At 38.7% G+C, this 15,825-nt stretch overlaps 1 protein-coding gene across 2 annotated transcripts in view; it reads right to left on the bottom strand.

The window, feature by feature from the left end:
* TRIM44 (tripartite motif containing 44) overlaps positions 1-15,825 on the bottom strand; it is a 182,928-nt gene that overhangs the window by 117,561 nt on the left and 49,542 nt on the right. For both annotated transcript variants that reach the window (XM_036891865.2, XM_057507560.1), the window contains exon 2: positions 3,789-3,866. In XM_036891865.2, coding sequence (XP_036747760.2) covers positions 3,789-3,866 — 78 coding nt within the window. The remainder of the gene's footprint in view (positions 1-3,788; positions 3,867-15,825) is intronic.

Genomic DNA, 15,825 nt, shown 5'->3' with positions numbered 1-15,825 from the left:
AGAAAGAAAAGCAATTAATACATAATAAAGAGGCGGTTATTAACTGCATAAGGTTTGTCTGATTGGGCTTGGCATGATTTGTTTTCAGTTGAATACTTTTGAGAGACAGGTAGGGGTTAGGAAGAGAAAAGAAAATCAATGTTTTTCTAAGACTCAGTTTTCTCTGGATAAACTATACAACTAACTGCATACTCACTACAAAGGAAAGCTGTAAAGAACTCAGAATGCTTCAAATTTCCTAATTTGAAGGTAGAGATATATACACACCACTGATTAATTGCATCTTCTAATTTCCCTAAAGCCTAGCCTAGCATAAATATAAGAAAAAAATCCATAAACAAAAATTCTCCTTGTGTAATAGATGCTTCTGAAAAATTTGGCTGAAAAAAATGTTTGCAAACTGTATCATGTCAAACACATTAGGATGTCTTATTTAAAAACTACTTCCAATTAAACAAACTAAAGATTGTTATTAAAAATAATCTCTTTCCATTATATACAAAGTTCTAGATCCCTGGAGGTATGCAGCCTTTTAAAACAGGGCTCACCATAGCAACATTCCTGCACACAACTTTTGGTCCTGAGCCTTATTTACTAACCATCACTAGCTCTTACTTCCTGTCCTCAGGCTCACCTCTAGTGGCTGGGATTTGATGTCTCCTGCTGTTCCTCTGGTTTAGAATTCAGTGCATCCCTGGACCATGGTATAGGCTTTGCTCATCCTGCTAAATCCTGACCAGGACTACTTTCCATCTTTTTGGCTTTGCCATTTTCTCTGTTGGACATGATGGTTTCAAGGAATCTTGTCCTCTCAGGCATGCTGAACTGACTCCTCAATCCACCTCCCTTTTCCCTCCCCTACATCCTTTGTTACTTGGCTCAATTTATTTGTTTTAGTTCTAAGCCTGGATTTTTATGTTTTTTTTTTTCAAAGTTGAAATCACTTGGATTTGTTTACAATGGCTTTTCTGGCTTTTTAATGAAAGGAATGAAAAATCAAAACAAAAGGGAAAAAATAGCCAAGGTCCAACAGAGTCTGTAGTCACCCCAGATACACAAAATCTGAAACTCTAGAGGTAGGCCCAGCATCTGTATTTTAATAAGCCCTCCAGGTGATTTTAATGCATACCAAAGTTGAAAAACCACTGGTCTGGAAGAAAAGAAGATGTTGGATAAAATGAGGCATCTCATTAAGAAGTAGTAAGTCTAGATTATTGACACACAAGATGTCTAATATATTCTGTGTTAATGAAACCATAGGTACAGTATAATTTTTATAAAAAATCTTAGAAGCACATTTCCACATAGAAAAATGTCTAGAAGGTTATACACCAAACTGTTAATGGTGATTAACTTGGGGAAAATTCATTTTACTTTTCTTTCATGAATATTTTTATTTTTAAATCTATAAGCATATATTATTTTATAAATTAAAAAAATGGTTAATCTAAGCATCTTCCACTCCTCTCTGGCAAAACTCAGAGGTAAAAATTAACTCAGTTCCCAAAAGACTTCAGTGTCTGGACTAATCAAGCTTTGTGATGCTTTAGAGAATTCCAGAGGAAGTGAGGCAGATAGTGCTCAGTGCTCCATGACTCAAATCATTGCTTCTATGTAAAGCTGCTGTGCCAGAAAATGACAGGTCAAAAAGCCTGAGAGATTCTGCTCTCCTTATATAGGCCAACTTAGAAAAAGGATGATGGGGTTCTGAAGGTAAACAGAACAGACTAAAAACCGAGGGGTTTCTTGTAAGACACCACTTTATTTCTGGAAAATTTTCTTTATTGCAGAAATTGTGCATTTAAGTGTCCCGTTTTTCATCCCCACTTTGTGATCTGGCAGTCATTCTGTAATTATGTTGGTCCTCCTTCAAGCTGGCTTCAGGTATATACAGCATATGCATATGACAGACTAGAAAGGAGCTTGGAAATAAAATAGATTGGTTGGAAATAATCCAGAGCAAGATAAAGAGAAGATAAAAGAGAGGTGAATATCTATATACACATATCCAAGATCAGGTCAGGTCCTAATGAATATCCCTTAGATTATCATGCATCATGGGAAAATGGCAAGTTTTTCATCAGAAGCACTATATGCATAAAGGATCCCAAGGCACTTTACTTGTATTATCATCATGCACAAAAGCCACTCAATGTAATCTGTATACATCCTCTTGTCCTACCCTGCCTATAAGTATGTGTGTGTGGCAGAAACAGAAAATATAATTGTCTCTTTCAGGAGAGCTGTTGCCCCAGAAACCAGAGAAACTCAGTTAAAAAAAAATTTTCAGTAAGCTTAATAATTAATTAGTTAATCTTCATTAAAAGAAAAGCTATTTATAGCAGGGGTATTTTTACTTTTAGCTAAGCAAATTGATAAGGATTGCCCCAATATACTCTCTACCTCTGAAACCCTAAATGTACCAGAAGACAAAAGTCTTTACCAAAGTCCCAGTACTTTCATTGCTGTATGAGGAGAAAATAATTTTGTAAACTGGTGTCTGCAGCTGCCTTTTGAAGAGCCTGTTATTGTGGCTCTGCCTCATATACTGTTCCAGATTAGAAAACAGAGGCACAATGTGATTATATGGTAGAAAGGAGATGAAATCCAGTTGGTCTGCAGCGTGATATAAAAGAGTACAGACACTGAAGTCCGAGTTTGAATCCTAGCTCTAAATTACACTAGACTTGAGGCAAATGGCCCTACTTACTGAACTTCAGTGTCCTTATCAATAAAAAAGGAACAGTAAGCTAATTTACAGGGTTGTTGCAATAATCACAAGTATGTAAAGAGAAGAGAGGGAATATAGAGTTAGTGTTTAATAGATACAGAATTTCAGTTTGGGATGATGAAAAAGTTCTGGAGATGGATGGGGGTGATGGTTGTGCAACAATGTAATGTACTTAATGCCACTGACCTGAACTATCACAAATGGTTAAAATGGTAAATTTCATTATATATATATTTCACCACAATTTTTTAAAAGGTGTGTAAGGCTCCTAGCACGGTACCTAGCTCTCAGTAGGTGCTCAAGAAATGCTACTCTTATTTCCTTACAAAGAACTTCAAATTAAAAAAAAAAAGAAGATACAAAAAGTCAAACAAAATCATGCTCCTTCCTATTTGTGAAAGGCTTGGCTTTTAGGCACAGCCAGCTGGCACCAATATCAGGTGGTGCCACAGTAAGTGTCTGGATAGAAGGGAGGCTGTATGTGTAGTTAATATCCCTCCAGCATTTTCAGTTCCCAGTCCACCTCACACGGTATGGCATCTCCAAGAATATCAATCCTACAGCCCCCATGATCTTACAAAGAAAGCTGGGAAGCTTAAATCATTTCCCAAACTAGACCCCAGCTCATGAGGACAAGAGCATTCGCCATGGCAAGTGGGGGAGAGACAAGACATTAGTACTGAGCACCAACTGGATGGGTCTGGAGCCTATTCCAGCCGCCAGCATTAGGCTGATCAGCACTGCAGATACCTTTAGTGGGATTTAATGGACACTGAGGAGAGTAGTCTCAAAAGCCTGTTAAAGGAAGATTAAAAATGCACTTGTCTGCAGTTCAGGGAAAACAATGAACAATTATGTGTTGTAAGTCATAAAATAGAAAAGGAGAAAAATAGATGACTTTTCTCTAGGCATATCAGAACAGTGCTTCTGATGGGCAGGCTTAATTAGACCTTGATACAATGTTCAGAAAGACGATCATTAATATCCCTTGAACTTAGCTCAAGGAAAAAGGAATACTTGGGGTACCAATTCCCAATTATTCCCAAACAATACTTACTTTAGGGTCTGAGCTCTTGAACTTTAACCTTTCCACCAACTCTATCATAGCTGCCTTCAGTCCACCTGAGTCTTTGCTCTAGAAGAAAGAAAAATCAGGGGTCATCAGCATTTTGTTGATCTCTTGAACATAAACAGCATTTCCTAGGACAATGAAATGGAGAACAAATTTTCTTCTTACCAGTCAAGAGAACTAAATAACTAAGGAAAGCTGCATTACCCCTCTTCTCTGTGAACAAAGAGGGTAGGGCCATAAATTGCCCAGTGATCTGACAGAACTATTGGAATGAAAATTAAATGAATTTTCTACAGTCTGACTCACTACTTCATCGCAGGGCTCAAGTGTGCTGGTGTTCACTGAGGGCTAAGACTCTGCAACAGGGATTTCCATTTGGGATGTCTATTTTATGACCTACCAGTTTTTTTTTTTTGAGAGGGCATATTTTATATTTATTGATCAAATGGTTGTTAACAACAATAAAATTCTGTATAGGGGACTCAATGCACAATAATTAATCAACCCCAAGCCTAATTCTCAACAGTCTCCAATCTTCTAAAGTATAATGAACAAGTTCTTACATGGTGGACAAATTCTTACATAGTGAATAAGTTCTTACATGGTGAACAGTGCAAGGGCAGCCATCACAGAAACTTTCGGTTTTGATCACGCATTATGAACTAAAAACAATCAGGTCAAATATGAATATTTGTTTGATTTTTATACTTGATTTATATGTGGATCCCACATTTCTCCCTTTATTATTATTATTATTTTTATTTTTAATAAAATGCTGAAGTGGTAGATGTAAGATAAAGGTAGAAAACTTAGTTTAGTGTTGTAAGAGAGCAAATGTAGATGATCAGGTATGTGCCTGTAGACTATGTGTTAATCCAAGCTAGACAAGGGCAATAAAACATCCACGGATGCAGAAGATTTCTCTCAAAACAGGGGGGGAGAGGTTCTAAGCCTCACCTCTGTTGATCCCCAATTTCACACCTGATGGCACCCCTGTGACTGTGCCTGTCTTAGGATGTTCCTCCCTTGAGGAATCTTACCGTTTCTGGCAAACCAGTCATCTTCTGGGGCCATACAGGGAGATGTAAAGTTGGTAAGTGAGAGAGAAGCCATATTGTTTGAAAAGGTTAACTTTTTACTTCTTTGTAGGTTTATGCCCTGTGGCTTCTATGCCCAGCATTTGTCTTGAGGTATCTTTAGCACTTGGAGGAATTATGATACTCGGTAAATTCGATATGAGGCACGAATTCTATTTAAGGGTTGTAATTAGGAAGGAAGAAGAAAAGCTATAGAGGTAGCAGACGGAAGAAAACATGGGAAGATTGATTATTCCTTGACATATCTTCTTGTACAGTAATTTAAGCATGTATAGGTTTTGAACTACTAATTAAATTGCACACACACATTAACATTATAGGAATACAGTTACATAACCAAAGCACATCTATAATTACCAGCCATCTCCAGTGAGGCCAAGAAAACCAGTTAGGCACCCTGGGCATTTGTGAAAATTTGTCTATGATATGATGGATATTGTCAAACTGTACTTGAACAGGCTGAGAGAAATCAGACAAATAAAACAGCCCATTCCTAGGAACTGTTCACATCACATATGTTCTTTTAACAGTAGATAGTCTGTAGTTGTAAGATTTTGGAGCGCTACAACTTGCACTTCTCCTAATTCTTGGTTGAGTTCCAACAGTGTAGATCCAGTCAAATTTGTTGTTTTACTGTATGCACAGGCCAGCTTAGATATCTCCTTCTTCATTCCAATGGCAAGTCCAGGAACCGGTGGAATGAATGCAGCTACAACTGCAGCATCGCGTGAATCTTTGTTGAGGATTTTTGATGATCATCTTCTGGTATGACTCTTCCAGAGAGTGCTGATGTTGGAAGTTCTTCTTCATATCGTATCTTAGTTCATTTTCTGGGTAGCTAAATTAGGCTTTGATCCTCTGTATAAACACAAACAGACCCTTTGCCCACACTTTGATCTGCCCTTTATACCATTGTGTAGAACTCACTGGAGGTCACCACACAGGAACTGCTTTTTTTTTTTAAGAGAAAGGAATATTATCAGAAAAGTGTACCTCCATAGCCGATCATCTGACACCCTTTAAGTGATCAAAGTTAAAGATATTTAAAGCATGCATTAATCATTGATTTACAGTTACTTTTATCCTATCATGGGGTAATCCCCCTTTTCTTTCTTTCTTTTTTCTTTTTTTCTTTTTTGTTATCTTTAATCTACACTTACATGAAGAATATTATGTTTATTAGGCTCTCCCCTATACCAGGTCCCCGCTATAAACCCCTTTACAGTCACTGTCCACCAGCATAGCTAAATGTTGTAGAATCACTACTTGTCTTCTCTGTGTTGTACAGCCCTCCGCTTTCTCCCACCCCCCCATGCATGCTGATCATAATACACCCCCCTTATCCCTCCCTACCCACCCATCCTCCCCAGTCACTTTCCCTTTGGTACCTGTTATTCCATTCTTGGGTTCTGTGATTCCGCTGCTGTTTTGTTCCTTCAGTTTTTCCTTTGTTCTTATACTCCACAGATGAGTGAGATCATTTGGTATTTCTCTTTCTCCGCTTGGCTTGCTTCACTGAGCATAATACCCTCCAGCTCCATCCATGTTGCTGCAAATGGTAGGATTTGCCCTCTTCTTATGGCTGAGTAGTATTCCATTGTGTATATGTACCACATCTTCTTTATCCATTTGTCTACCGATGGACATTTAGGTTGTTTCCAATTCTTGGCTATTGTAAATAGTGCTGCGATAAACATAGGGGTGCATTGGTCTTTCTCAAACTTGATTTCTGCGTTCTTAGGGTAAATTCCTAGGAGTGCAATTCCTGGGTCAAATGGTAAGTCTGTTTTGAGCATTTTGATGAACCTCCATACTGCTTTCCACAATGGTTGAACTAGTTTACATTCCCACCAGCAGCCTAGTGAGAACTGTTCAGTTCCTCTGCCCATTTTTTAATTGGATTATTTTATTTTTGTTTGTTGAGGCGTGTGAGCTCTTTATATATTTTGGACGTCAAGCCTTTATCAGATCTGTCATTTACAAATATATTCTCCCATACTGTAGGATTCCTTTTTGTTCTACTGATGGTGTCTTTTGCTGTACAGAAGCTTTTCAGCTTAATATAGTCCCACTTGTTCATTTTTGCTGTTGTTTTCCTTGCCCAGGGAGATATGTTCAAGAAGAGGTCACTCATGTTTATGTCTAAGAGGTTTGTGCCTATGATTTTTTCCACGAGTTTAATGGTTTCATGGCTTACATTCAGGTCTTTGATCCATTTTGAGTTTACTTTTGTATATAGGGTTAGACAATGGTCCAGTTTCATTCTCCTACATGTAGCTATCCAGTTTTGCCAGCACCATCTGTTGAAGAGACTGTCATTTTGCCATTGTATGTCCATGGCTCCTTTATCAAATATTAATTGACCATATATGTTTGGGTTAATGTCTGGATTGTCTAGTCTGTTACATTGGTCTGTGGCTCTGTTCTTGTGCTAGTACCAAATTGTCTTGATTACTATGGCTTTATAGTAGAGCTTGAAATTGGGGAGTGAGATCCCCCCTACTTTATTCTTCTTTCTCAGGATTGCTTTGGCTATTCGGGGTCTTTGGTGTTTCCATATGAATTTTTGAATTATTTGTTCCAGTTCGTTGAAGAATGTTGCTGGTAATTTAATAGGGATTGCATCAAATCTGTATATTGCTTTGGGCGGGATGGCCATTTTGACGATATTAATTCTTCCTAGCCACGAGCATGGGATGAGTTTCCATTTGTTAGTGTCCCCTTTAATTTCTCTTAAGAGTGACTTGTAGTTTTCAAGGTATAGGTCTTTCACTTCTTTGGATAGGTTTATTCCTAGGTATTTTATTCTTTTTGATGCAATTGTGAATGGAATTGTTTTCCTGATTTCTCTTTCTGTTGGTTCATTGTTAGTGTATAGGAAAGCTACAGATTTCTGTGTGTTAATTTTGTATCCTGCAACTTTGCTGTATTCCGATATCAGTTCTAGTAGTTTTGGGGTGGAGTCTTTAGGGTTTTTTATGTACAGTATCATGTCATCTGCAAATAGTGACAGTTTAACTTCTTTACCAATCTGGATGCCTTGTATTTCTTTGTTTTGTCTGATTGCCGGGGCTAGGACCTCCAGTACTATGTTAAATAGCAGTGGGGAGAGTGGGCATCCCTGTCTTGTTCCCGATCTCAGAGGAAAAGCTTTCAGCTTCTCGCCATTCAGTATAATGCTGGCTGTGGGTTTATGATATATGGCCTTTATTATGCTGAGGTTCTTGCCCTCTATTCCCATTTTGCTGAGAGTTTTTATCATGAATGGATGTTGAATTTTGTCAAATGCTTTTTCAGCTTCTATGGAGATGATCATGTGGTTTTTGTCTTTCTTTTTGTTGATGTGGTGGATGATGTTGATGGACTTTCGAATGTTGTACCATCCTTGCATCCCTGGGATGAATCCCACTTGGTCATGGTGTATGATCCTTTTGATATACTTTTGTATTCGGTTTGCTAATATTTTATTAAGTATTTTTGCATCTACATTCTTCAGGGATATTGGTCTGTAATTTTCTTTGATGGCAGGGTCTTTGCCTGGTTTTGGTATTAGGGTGATGTTGGCTTCATAGAATGATTTTGGGAGTATTCCCTCCTCTTCTAATTTTTGGAAAACTTTAAGGAGAATGGGTATTATGTCTTCTCTGTATGTCTGATAAAATTCCAAGGTAAATCCACCCGGCCCGGGGGTTTTGTTCTTGGGTAGTTTTTTGATTGCCGTTTCAATTTTTTTGCTTGTAATTGGTTTGTTTAACTTTTGTGTTTCTTCCTTGGTCAGTCTTGGAAGGTTGTATTTTTCTAGGAAGTTGTCCTTCTCTTCTAGGTTTTCCAGCTTGTTGGCATATAGGTTTTCATAGTAGTCTTTAAAAATTCTTTGTCTTTCTGTGGAGTCTGTCGTGATTTTTCCGTTCTGATTTGTGATTCTGTTGATTTGTGTTGATTCTCTTTTTCTCTTAATAAGTTTGGCTAGAGGCTTATCTATTTTGTTTATTTTCTCAAAGAACCAGCTCTTGGTTTAATTGATTTTTGCTTTTGTTTTATTATTCTCAATTTTGTTTATTTCTTCTCTGATCTTTATTATGTCCCTCCTTCTGCTGACTTTAGGCCTCATTTGTTCTTCTTTTTCCAATTTCGATAATTGTGATGTTAGACTATTCATTTGTGATTGTTCTTGCTTCTTCAAGTGTGCCTGGATCGCTATATACTTTCCTCTTAAGACTGCTTTTGCTGTGTCCCACAGAAGTTGGGGCTTTGTGTTATTGTTGTCATTTGTTTCTATATATTCCTTGATCTCTATTTTAATTTGTTCATTTATCCATTGATTATTTAGGAGCATGTTGTTAAGCTTCCATGTGTTTGTGAGCCTTTTTGTTTTCTTTGTAGAATTTATTTCTAGTTTTATACCTTTGTGATCTGAAAAGTTGGTTGGTAGAATTTCAATATTTTGGAATTTACTGAGGCTCTTTTTGTGGGCTAGTATGTGGTCTATTCTGGAGAATGTTCCATGTGCACTTGAGAAGAATGTATATCCTGTTGCTTTTGGATGTAGAGTTCTATAGATGTCTATTAGGTCCATCTGCTCTACTGTGTTGTTCAGTGCTTCCGTGTCCTTACTTATTTTCTGCCCGGTGGATCTATCCTTTGGGGTGAGTGGTGTGTTGAAGTCTCCTAGAATGAATGCATTGCAGTCTAATTCCCCCTTTAGTTCTGTTAGTATTTGTTTCACATATGCTGGTGCTCCCGTGTTGGGTGCATATATATTTAGAATGGTTATATCCTCTTGTTGGACTGAGCCCTTTATCATTATGTAGTGTACTTCTTTATCTCTTGTTACTTTCTTTGTTTTGAAGTCTATTTTGTTTGATATTAATACTGCAACCCCTGCTTTCTTCTAGCTGTTGTTTGCCTGAAATATGTTTTTCCATCCCTTGACTTTTATAGTCTGTACATGTCTTTGGGTTTGAGGTGAGTTTCTTGTAAGCAGCATATAGATGGGTCTTGCTTTTTTATCCATTTTGTTACTCTGTGTCTTTTGATTGGTGCATTCAGCCTATTTACATTTAGGGTGATTATTGAAAGATATGTACTTACTGCCATTGCAGGCTTTAAATTCGTGGTTACCAAAGGTTCAAGGTTAGCCTTTTTAGTATCTTACTGCCTAACTTAGCTCGCTTATTGAGCTGTTATATACACTGTCTGCAGGTTCTTTTTTTCTCTCCCTTCTTTTTCCTCCACCTCCATTCTTCATATGTTGGGTGTTTTGTTCTGTGCTCTTTCTAGGGGTGCTCCCATCTACAGAATTCCCTGTAAGATGTCCTGTAGAGGTGGTTTGTGGGAAGCAAATTCCCTCAGCTTTTGCTTGTCTGGGAATTGTTTAATCCCACCATCATATTTAAATGATAATCGTGCTGGATACAGTATCCTTGGTTCAAGGCCCTTCTGTTTCATTGCATTAAATATATCATGCCATTCTCTTCTGGCCTGTAGGGTTTCTGTCGAGAAGTCTGACGTTAGCCTGATGGGTTTCCCTTTATAGGTGACCTTTTTCTCTCTAGCTGCCTTTAAAACTCTTTCCTTGTCCTTGATCTTTGCCAATTTAATTATTATGTGTCTTGGTGTTGTCCTCCTTGGATCCTTTCTGTTGGGGGTTCTGTGTATTTCCGTGGTCTGTTTGATTATTTCCTCCCCCAGTTTGGGGAAGTTTTCAGCAATTATTTCTTCCAAGATACTTTCCATCCCTTTTCCTCTCTCTTCTTCTTCTTCTGGTACCCCTATAATATGGATATTGTTCCTTTTGGATTGGTCACCCAGTTCTCTTAATATTGTTTCATTCCTGGAGATCCTTTTATCTCTCTCTATGTCAGCTTCTATGCGTTCCTGTTCTCTGATTTCAATTCCATCAATGGCCTCTTGCATCCTATCCATTCTGCTTATAAACCCTTCCAGAGTTTGTTTCATTTCTGTAATCTCCTTTCTGGCATCTGTGCTCTCCCTCCGGCCTTCATCCCATATCTCTTGTGCATTTCTATGCATCTCTGTCAGCATGTTTATGATTTTTATTTTGAATTCTTTGTCAGAAAGACTGGTTAGGTCTGTCTCCTTCTCTGGAGTCTCTGTTATCTTGGTTTGCCTGTAATTTTGTCTTTTCATGGTGATAGGAATAGCTTGCAGAGGTGGGACGAGTGACGGCTGGGAGAACTTCCCTTCTTGTTGGTTTGTGGCCCTCCTCTCCTGGGAGAACAGCGACCTCTAGTGGCTTGTTCTGGGTTGCTGGCGCAGACAGGGCTTCTGCTTTCTGCCCGGCTGCTATGGAGTTTATCTCCGCTGTTGCTGTGGGTGTGGCCTGGCTCGGGCAGCTACTCCAAAGTGGGGGGGGTCGCGGTTGAGCAGGAGCGGCTGGGAGGCTATTTATGTCCGTAAGGGGCCTCCCTGCTCCCTGCAGCCCAGGGGATTAGGGTGCCCAGAGATCCCCGGATTCCCTACCTCTGGATTAAGTGTCCCCCCCTGCCCCTTTTATACTTCCAAAAAGCAACTGCCAAAACAAAACAACAACCAGAAAAAAAAAACAAAAAAAGAAAATTTAAAAAAGAAAAAAATAAAATAAATAAATAAATAATGGCCGCTCGTTTTTTTTTTATTCTCTGGCTCCAGCCTCAGGCATCTGCTCACCAGTGTTGCTGCCCTATTTCCCTAGTATTGGGTTCCCTGTCCCTTTAAGACTTCCAAAAAGCATGCACCTCAACAAAACAACAACAACAAAAAATGGCCGCTCGCTTTTCTTATGTCCTCCGGCGCCAGGCCTCCTGTACCCGCTCACCGTTCCTGCTGCCCTGTTTCCCTTGTATCCAGGGCCCCGCACACGCACTGTGTCTGCGCTCTGGCCCGGATGGCTGGGGCTGGGTGTTCAGCAGTCCTGGGCTCCCTCTCCCTCCCACTCTGCCTACTTTTCTCCCGCTGGGAGCTGGGGGGAGGGGCGCTCTGGTCCCGCCAGGCTGGAGCTTGTATCTTACCCCCTTCACGAGGCGCTGGGTTCTCACAGGTGTGGATGTGGTTTGGATGTTGTCCTGTGTCCTCTGGTCTTTATTCTAGGAAGAGTTGTCTGTGTTATATTTTCATAGATATATGTGGTTTTGGGAGGAGATTTCCGCTGCTCTACTCACGCCGTCATCTTGGCTCTGCCTCCTGACCTAATTTTTATTTTGAACTTCTACATACTAAATACATAAGTATGCAGTATTAAATATTCTTATAAAATAAAAACAAATAAAAAGTCCCAAGACTTAACTGGAAATAGTACTACAATGTGTTGGTTGAGTACAGGTTTTTGAATTAGACGTGTAAGATTTCAGATTTGGGTTCTGTCATTGATTAGCTTACTAACCTCAGGCAAAGTACTGACTTTCTTAAAACCTCCTTCCATTTCTATAAAATGGGGATAATAAACAAAGTTATTCTGAGGCTTAACTGAAGTAGTGTTTGTAAAGGTATGTGTTTGCACAGTATGTGGCACATAGTAAGTACTCAGTAAATGTCACCTATTATTATTATTATTGTATTGTAATAATTTAAAGTAGTACAGTCTAATAGAAATATAAGCCACAAATACCAGCCACACATGTAATTTTATGTTTTCTGGTAGTCACAAAAATAAAGTGAAATTAATTTTAATATTTTTCTTAATTCAGCATATCCAAAATATCACTATTGCTACATGCAATTTCAACACAAGATAATTTATATATTTTTTTTACACTAGGTCTTTGAAATCTAGTATTTCACACTTACATCCCAACACGTTTCAAGTGTCAAAAGCCATATAAGGAGCTAGTGACTACTGTATTTGTCAGCACTGATTTAGAAAATAGACACTAGAGCCACACTGCCTGAATTCTAGCCCCAATTCAACCACTAGCTGTGTGACCTTAGCAAGTCTCTTGGCTTTTCTGCACCTGGATTTCTTTATCTGTAATATAAAGTTAATAACAGTACCTATTTCACAGGTAGTAAGATTAAATATGTCAAGGTGCTTAGAACAAGGCCTGGCACATGGTGAACATAACAGATGAAACATTTTTATTATCATTGTCTGTCTTCCTTGAAATGTTTTAAATATTTAAGGGTAAGAACTACAACTTTTACTATATCTTTTATCTTTTTATCTGTGCCCATGCTCAGCAGCAAGAGTTTCAGAAAGTTTACTGAGCAAATGAAGGAACACACACACAATATTTAGACATGAATACCCTAATAGTAACAATAATAATAATAATAATAATAATACATGTGTACAGTCCAATCTAAAAATCACATGAATAAGTTTATTTTCTTATTTCAACTCTTCTATGGAATAGGGTAGGATACCCCTCATTTTACCAGTGATGAAAAGGAAGCAGGAAGAAGTAAAATGACTATTATTTTTTTATAGGGGAAGAGACAATAAGGAAGTATAATATAAATGAACAGTATAAATATCTATTACTCAAAATTGGCCTCAGTATCAGTGATATTTCCCAAATTTGCAGAATCAATTCTAATTCTTCAAAACAGGAATAATGGAGTAAGACTCCATCATACAGTTTAAGATAGACTAAAGGCTAAATCTTTTTTTCCCTCTAACTTCCTTTTCCTCCCAAGCCTATACAATAAAAGTCTGATGCAACATGACTAAGACTGATACCATTCTAAATGAGCTCTCCACACAGCTTAGTTTCCATTTTAGCTGTGGTTCTAAGTTTTTAAAATTTATATTTTTAAAATTATGGTTTACAACTCCCCAAATTTCTTTACCAGTTTAAATCTTTACTGTAGTTTTACAGCAGTTAGGAAAAGGAATCTGGAGGTCACATACCAGGGAATGGATGAGACATGAAGTACCTAAAAAAGGGTTAAGTTGTCAGACACAATCCTGCTTTTATGAGATGATCAGACAATAAAGCCTGTCTGGTGCTATCATTCCTCTAACTTGCTTCTCATTGGCTGAACAAGCAGGTCATTTGTCCCTGGAAAGCTCGCTTCCCCCATATTCCAGCTGCCAGCACCCATTTTAAGCTCCTCAGCAAGAGCCCTGATATATCATGACTTTCCCCCTGGCTCTAGAGAAAAGAAAGGGATGCACAAAACTGTGCCTTAAAACATTCAGAAAAGAAACAAGACAATGAAGGAATCCCTAAGAAGCACAGAGCCTGTTTGGAGGCAGATGTGCCTTGTGTGGACAGATAAGGGGAACCCTTAGCTTTCTTTCATAAAAATACAGTGTGTCAGCAGAATCCTTCTTCCTTTTCACAAAACATCAGCAGCCTTGCATACTCAAGGGACAGACAGGGGAGAGGCACAGAGACAGCAAATGTCCCTTCAGAAATTCATCCATTTCACCTCCCCACCCTAGCAATACAGAGACTCTAAATGGGTGGTGAAGAAAACCTTCTTCAATGCCTTTTTTAACCTGTAAAATAAGCAGTTGGTCAGAAGGAAGAGGCTTTTCTGGGCAGACCTGCTGCTAAGAGCTGCAGGGCTGAGGCAAGAGTACAAATGGAGGACCCTGGCTTCAAATCGTCCTCCTTTCTCTTTCCCTCCCATTTTGTACCTCAAGGGTCTTGTATGCAGGTGTTCAAGGTAGTACACTCAGACTCGGGGAACATCCCTCTTAAGCAGTCGCCCTTGGTCATGCCTGGGACCTAAGAATAAGAATGCACATGTCAGGGGTAGGGTCTAATGGCTTGATCTATCTTCGGGAGGATGGACTCAGAGGTTTTGCAGGCTGTTGAAGCAGGTTCAGGACATTCTGTCAGGTAATTCTTGGGTCCGGGCACTTTGAGAATGGTCTAGAAGGGGATGGGCATGGCTAAAGAAACAGGTCTCTAAAGCATGGAGCATAGGGCAGAGAGACAGAGTTATCTAGGTCTAAGGTGGTTTTTGAGTATGAGTGTCCCCAAACCATAGGTGTTATCATCTTTTAGTTAATTGTTTGCCAAGGCCAGTCATCCAACAAAAAGTAATCAGAGCAGGAGACTATACTCCAATATTCCCCCACTATGGTGGAATAGAATAGCTTCCTCTGTACACTGGATTCTAATTGAAAAGTGGACCAGGCTAGTAACAAAAGGCAGGATAATTCTAACCTTGTAGATATCTGGTTCTATAAATGGCCAAATTCTACTGTCAGTCCTTGGAGCAAGCACTGTAAGTGGTAAAGAAGTGAGATTCTTCTGCTATTGCTCTTCACCTCCATCTCACCTAATGAATTCCAAGAATTCAGGAGTTCAATGTGAGCCTATCTTGTTTATGCATCTCTTTCATTTCCCAAGAGAGTGTAGAATAGAAAGTGCCAAGTGCTATGTCGTGATACCCACTCCCCAGAGTTTGATCAATCTGTGGAGAATGTGGGATGCTTCACAAAAGCCAGCTCCTAGGGATAAGTCATAATAAAGCCAAAAAAAGGACAAAATGCCTTACATTCAAAGGTATTCTTTACTTTCCAAAGCACTTTCATGTGCTATTTCATTGATATCTCACAATAAACTTAAATAGTAGCACTTTACAGCTATAAAATGGCTGGCAGAAATCAGATGAGAACCCCCAAACCCCACCAAATCACAGAGCTCATACACTATTTAATTGGCATTTCATAGTAACACAATAACTAAGAGGTAGTGTATTCTCACGTTACAAAGGAGAAAAATGTTTCTGTGAAAGTCAACATCCCCCAAATCACAGAGCTATTTAGTAGCAAAACCAGGATGAGAAAGACACAAATGAAAAAGACTTATAACATATACAACAGAAAAGGTTAGTATCAAGAATACAAGAGAAAACAAATAAGGGATCCTTATAAATAAGAAAAGCCAAATAAGCCCAAAAGAAATCCAAAAAAAGGATTTGAACACAACAGGAATGTGAAATGGCTGATAAACATATGAAAAGATGTA

This window comes from Manis pentadactyla, chromosome 9 (genome assembly GCF_030020395.1).
Source record: "Manis pentadactyla isolate mManPen7 chromosome 9, mManPen7.hap1, whole genome shotgun sequence".
Classification (NCBI taxonomy): domain Eukaryota; kingdom Metazoa; phylum Chordata; class Mammalia; order Pholidota; family Manidae; genus Manis; species Manis pentadactyla.
This window is presented reverse-complemented; position numbering and strand designations above follow the sequence as displayed.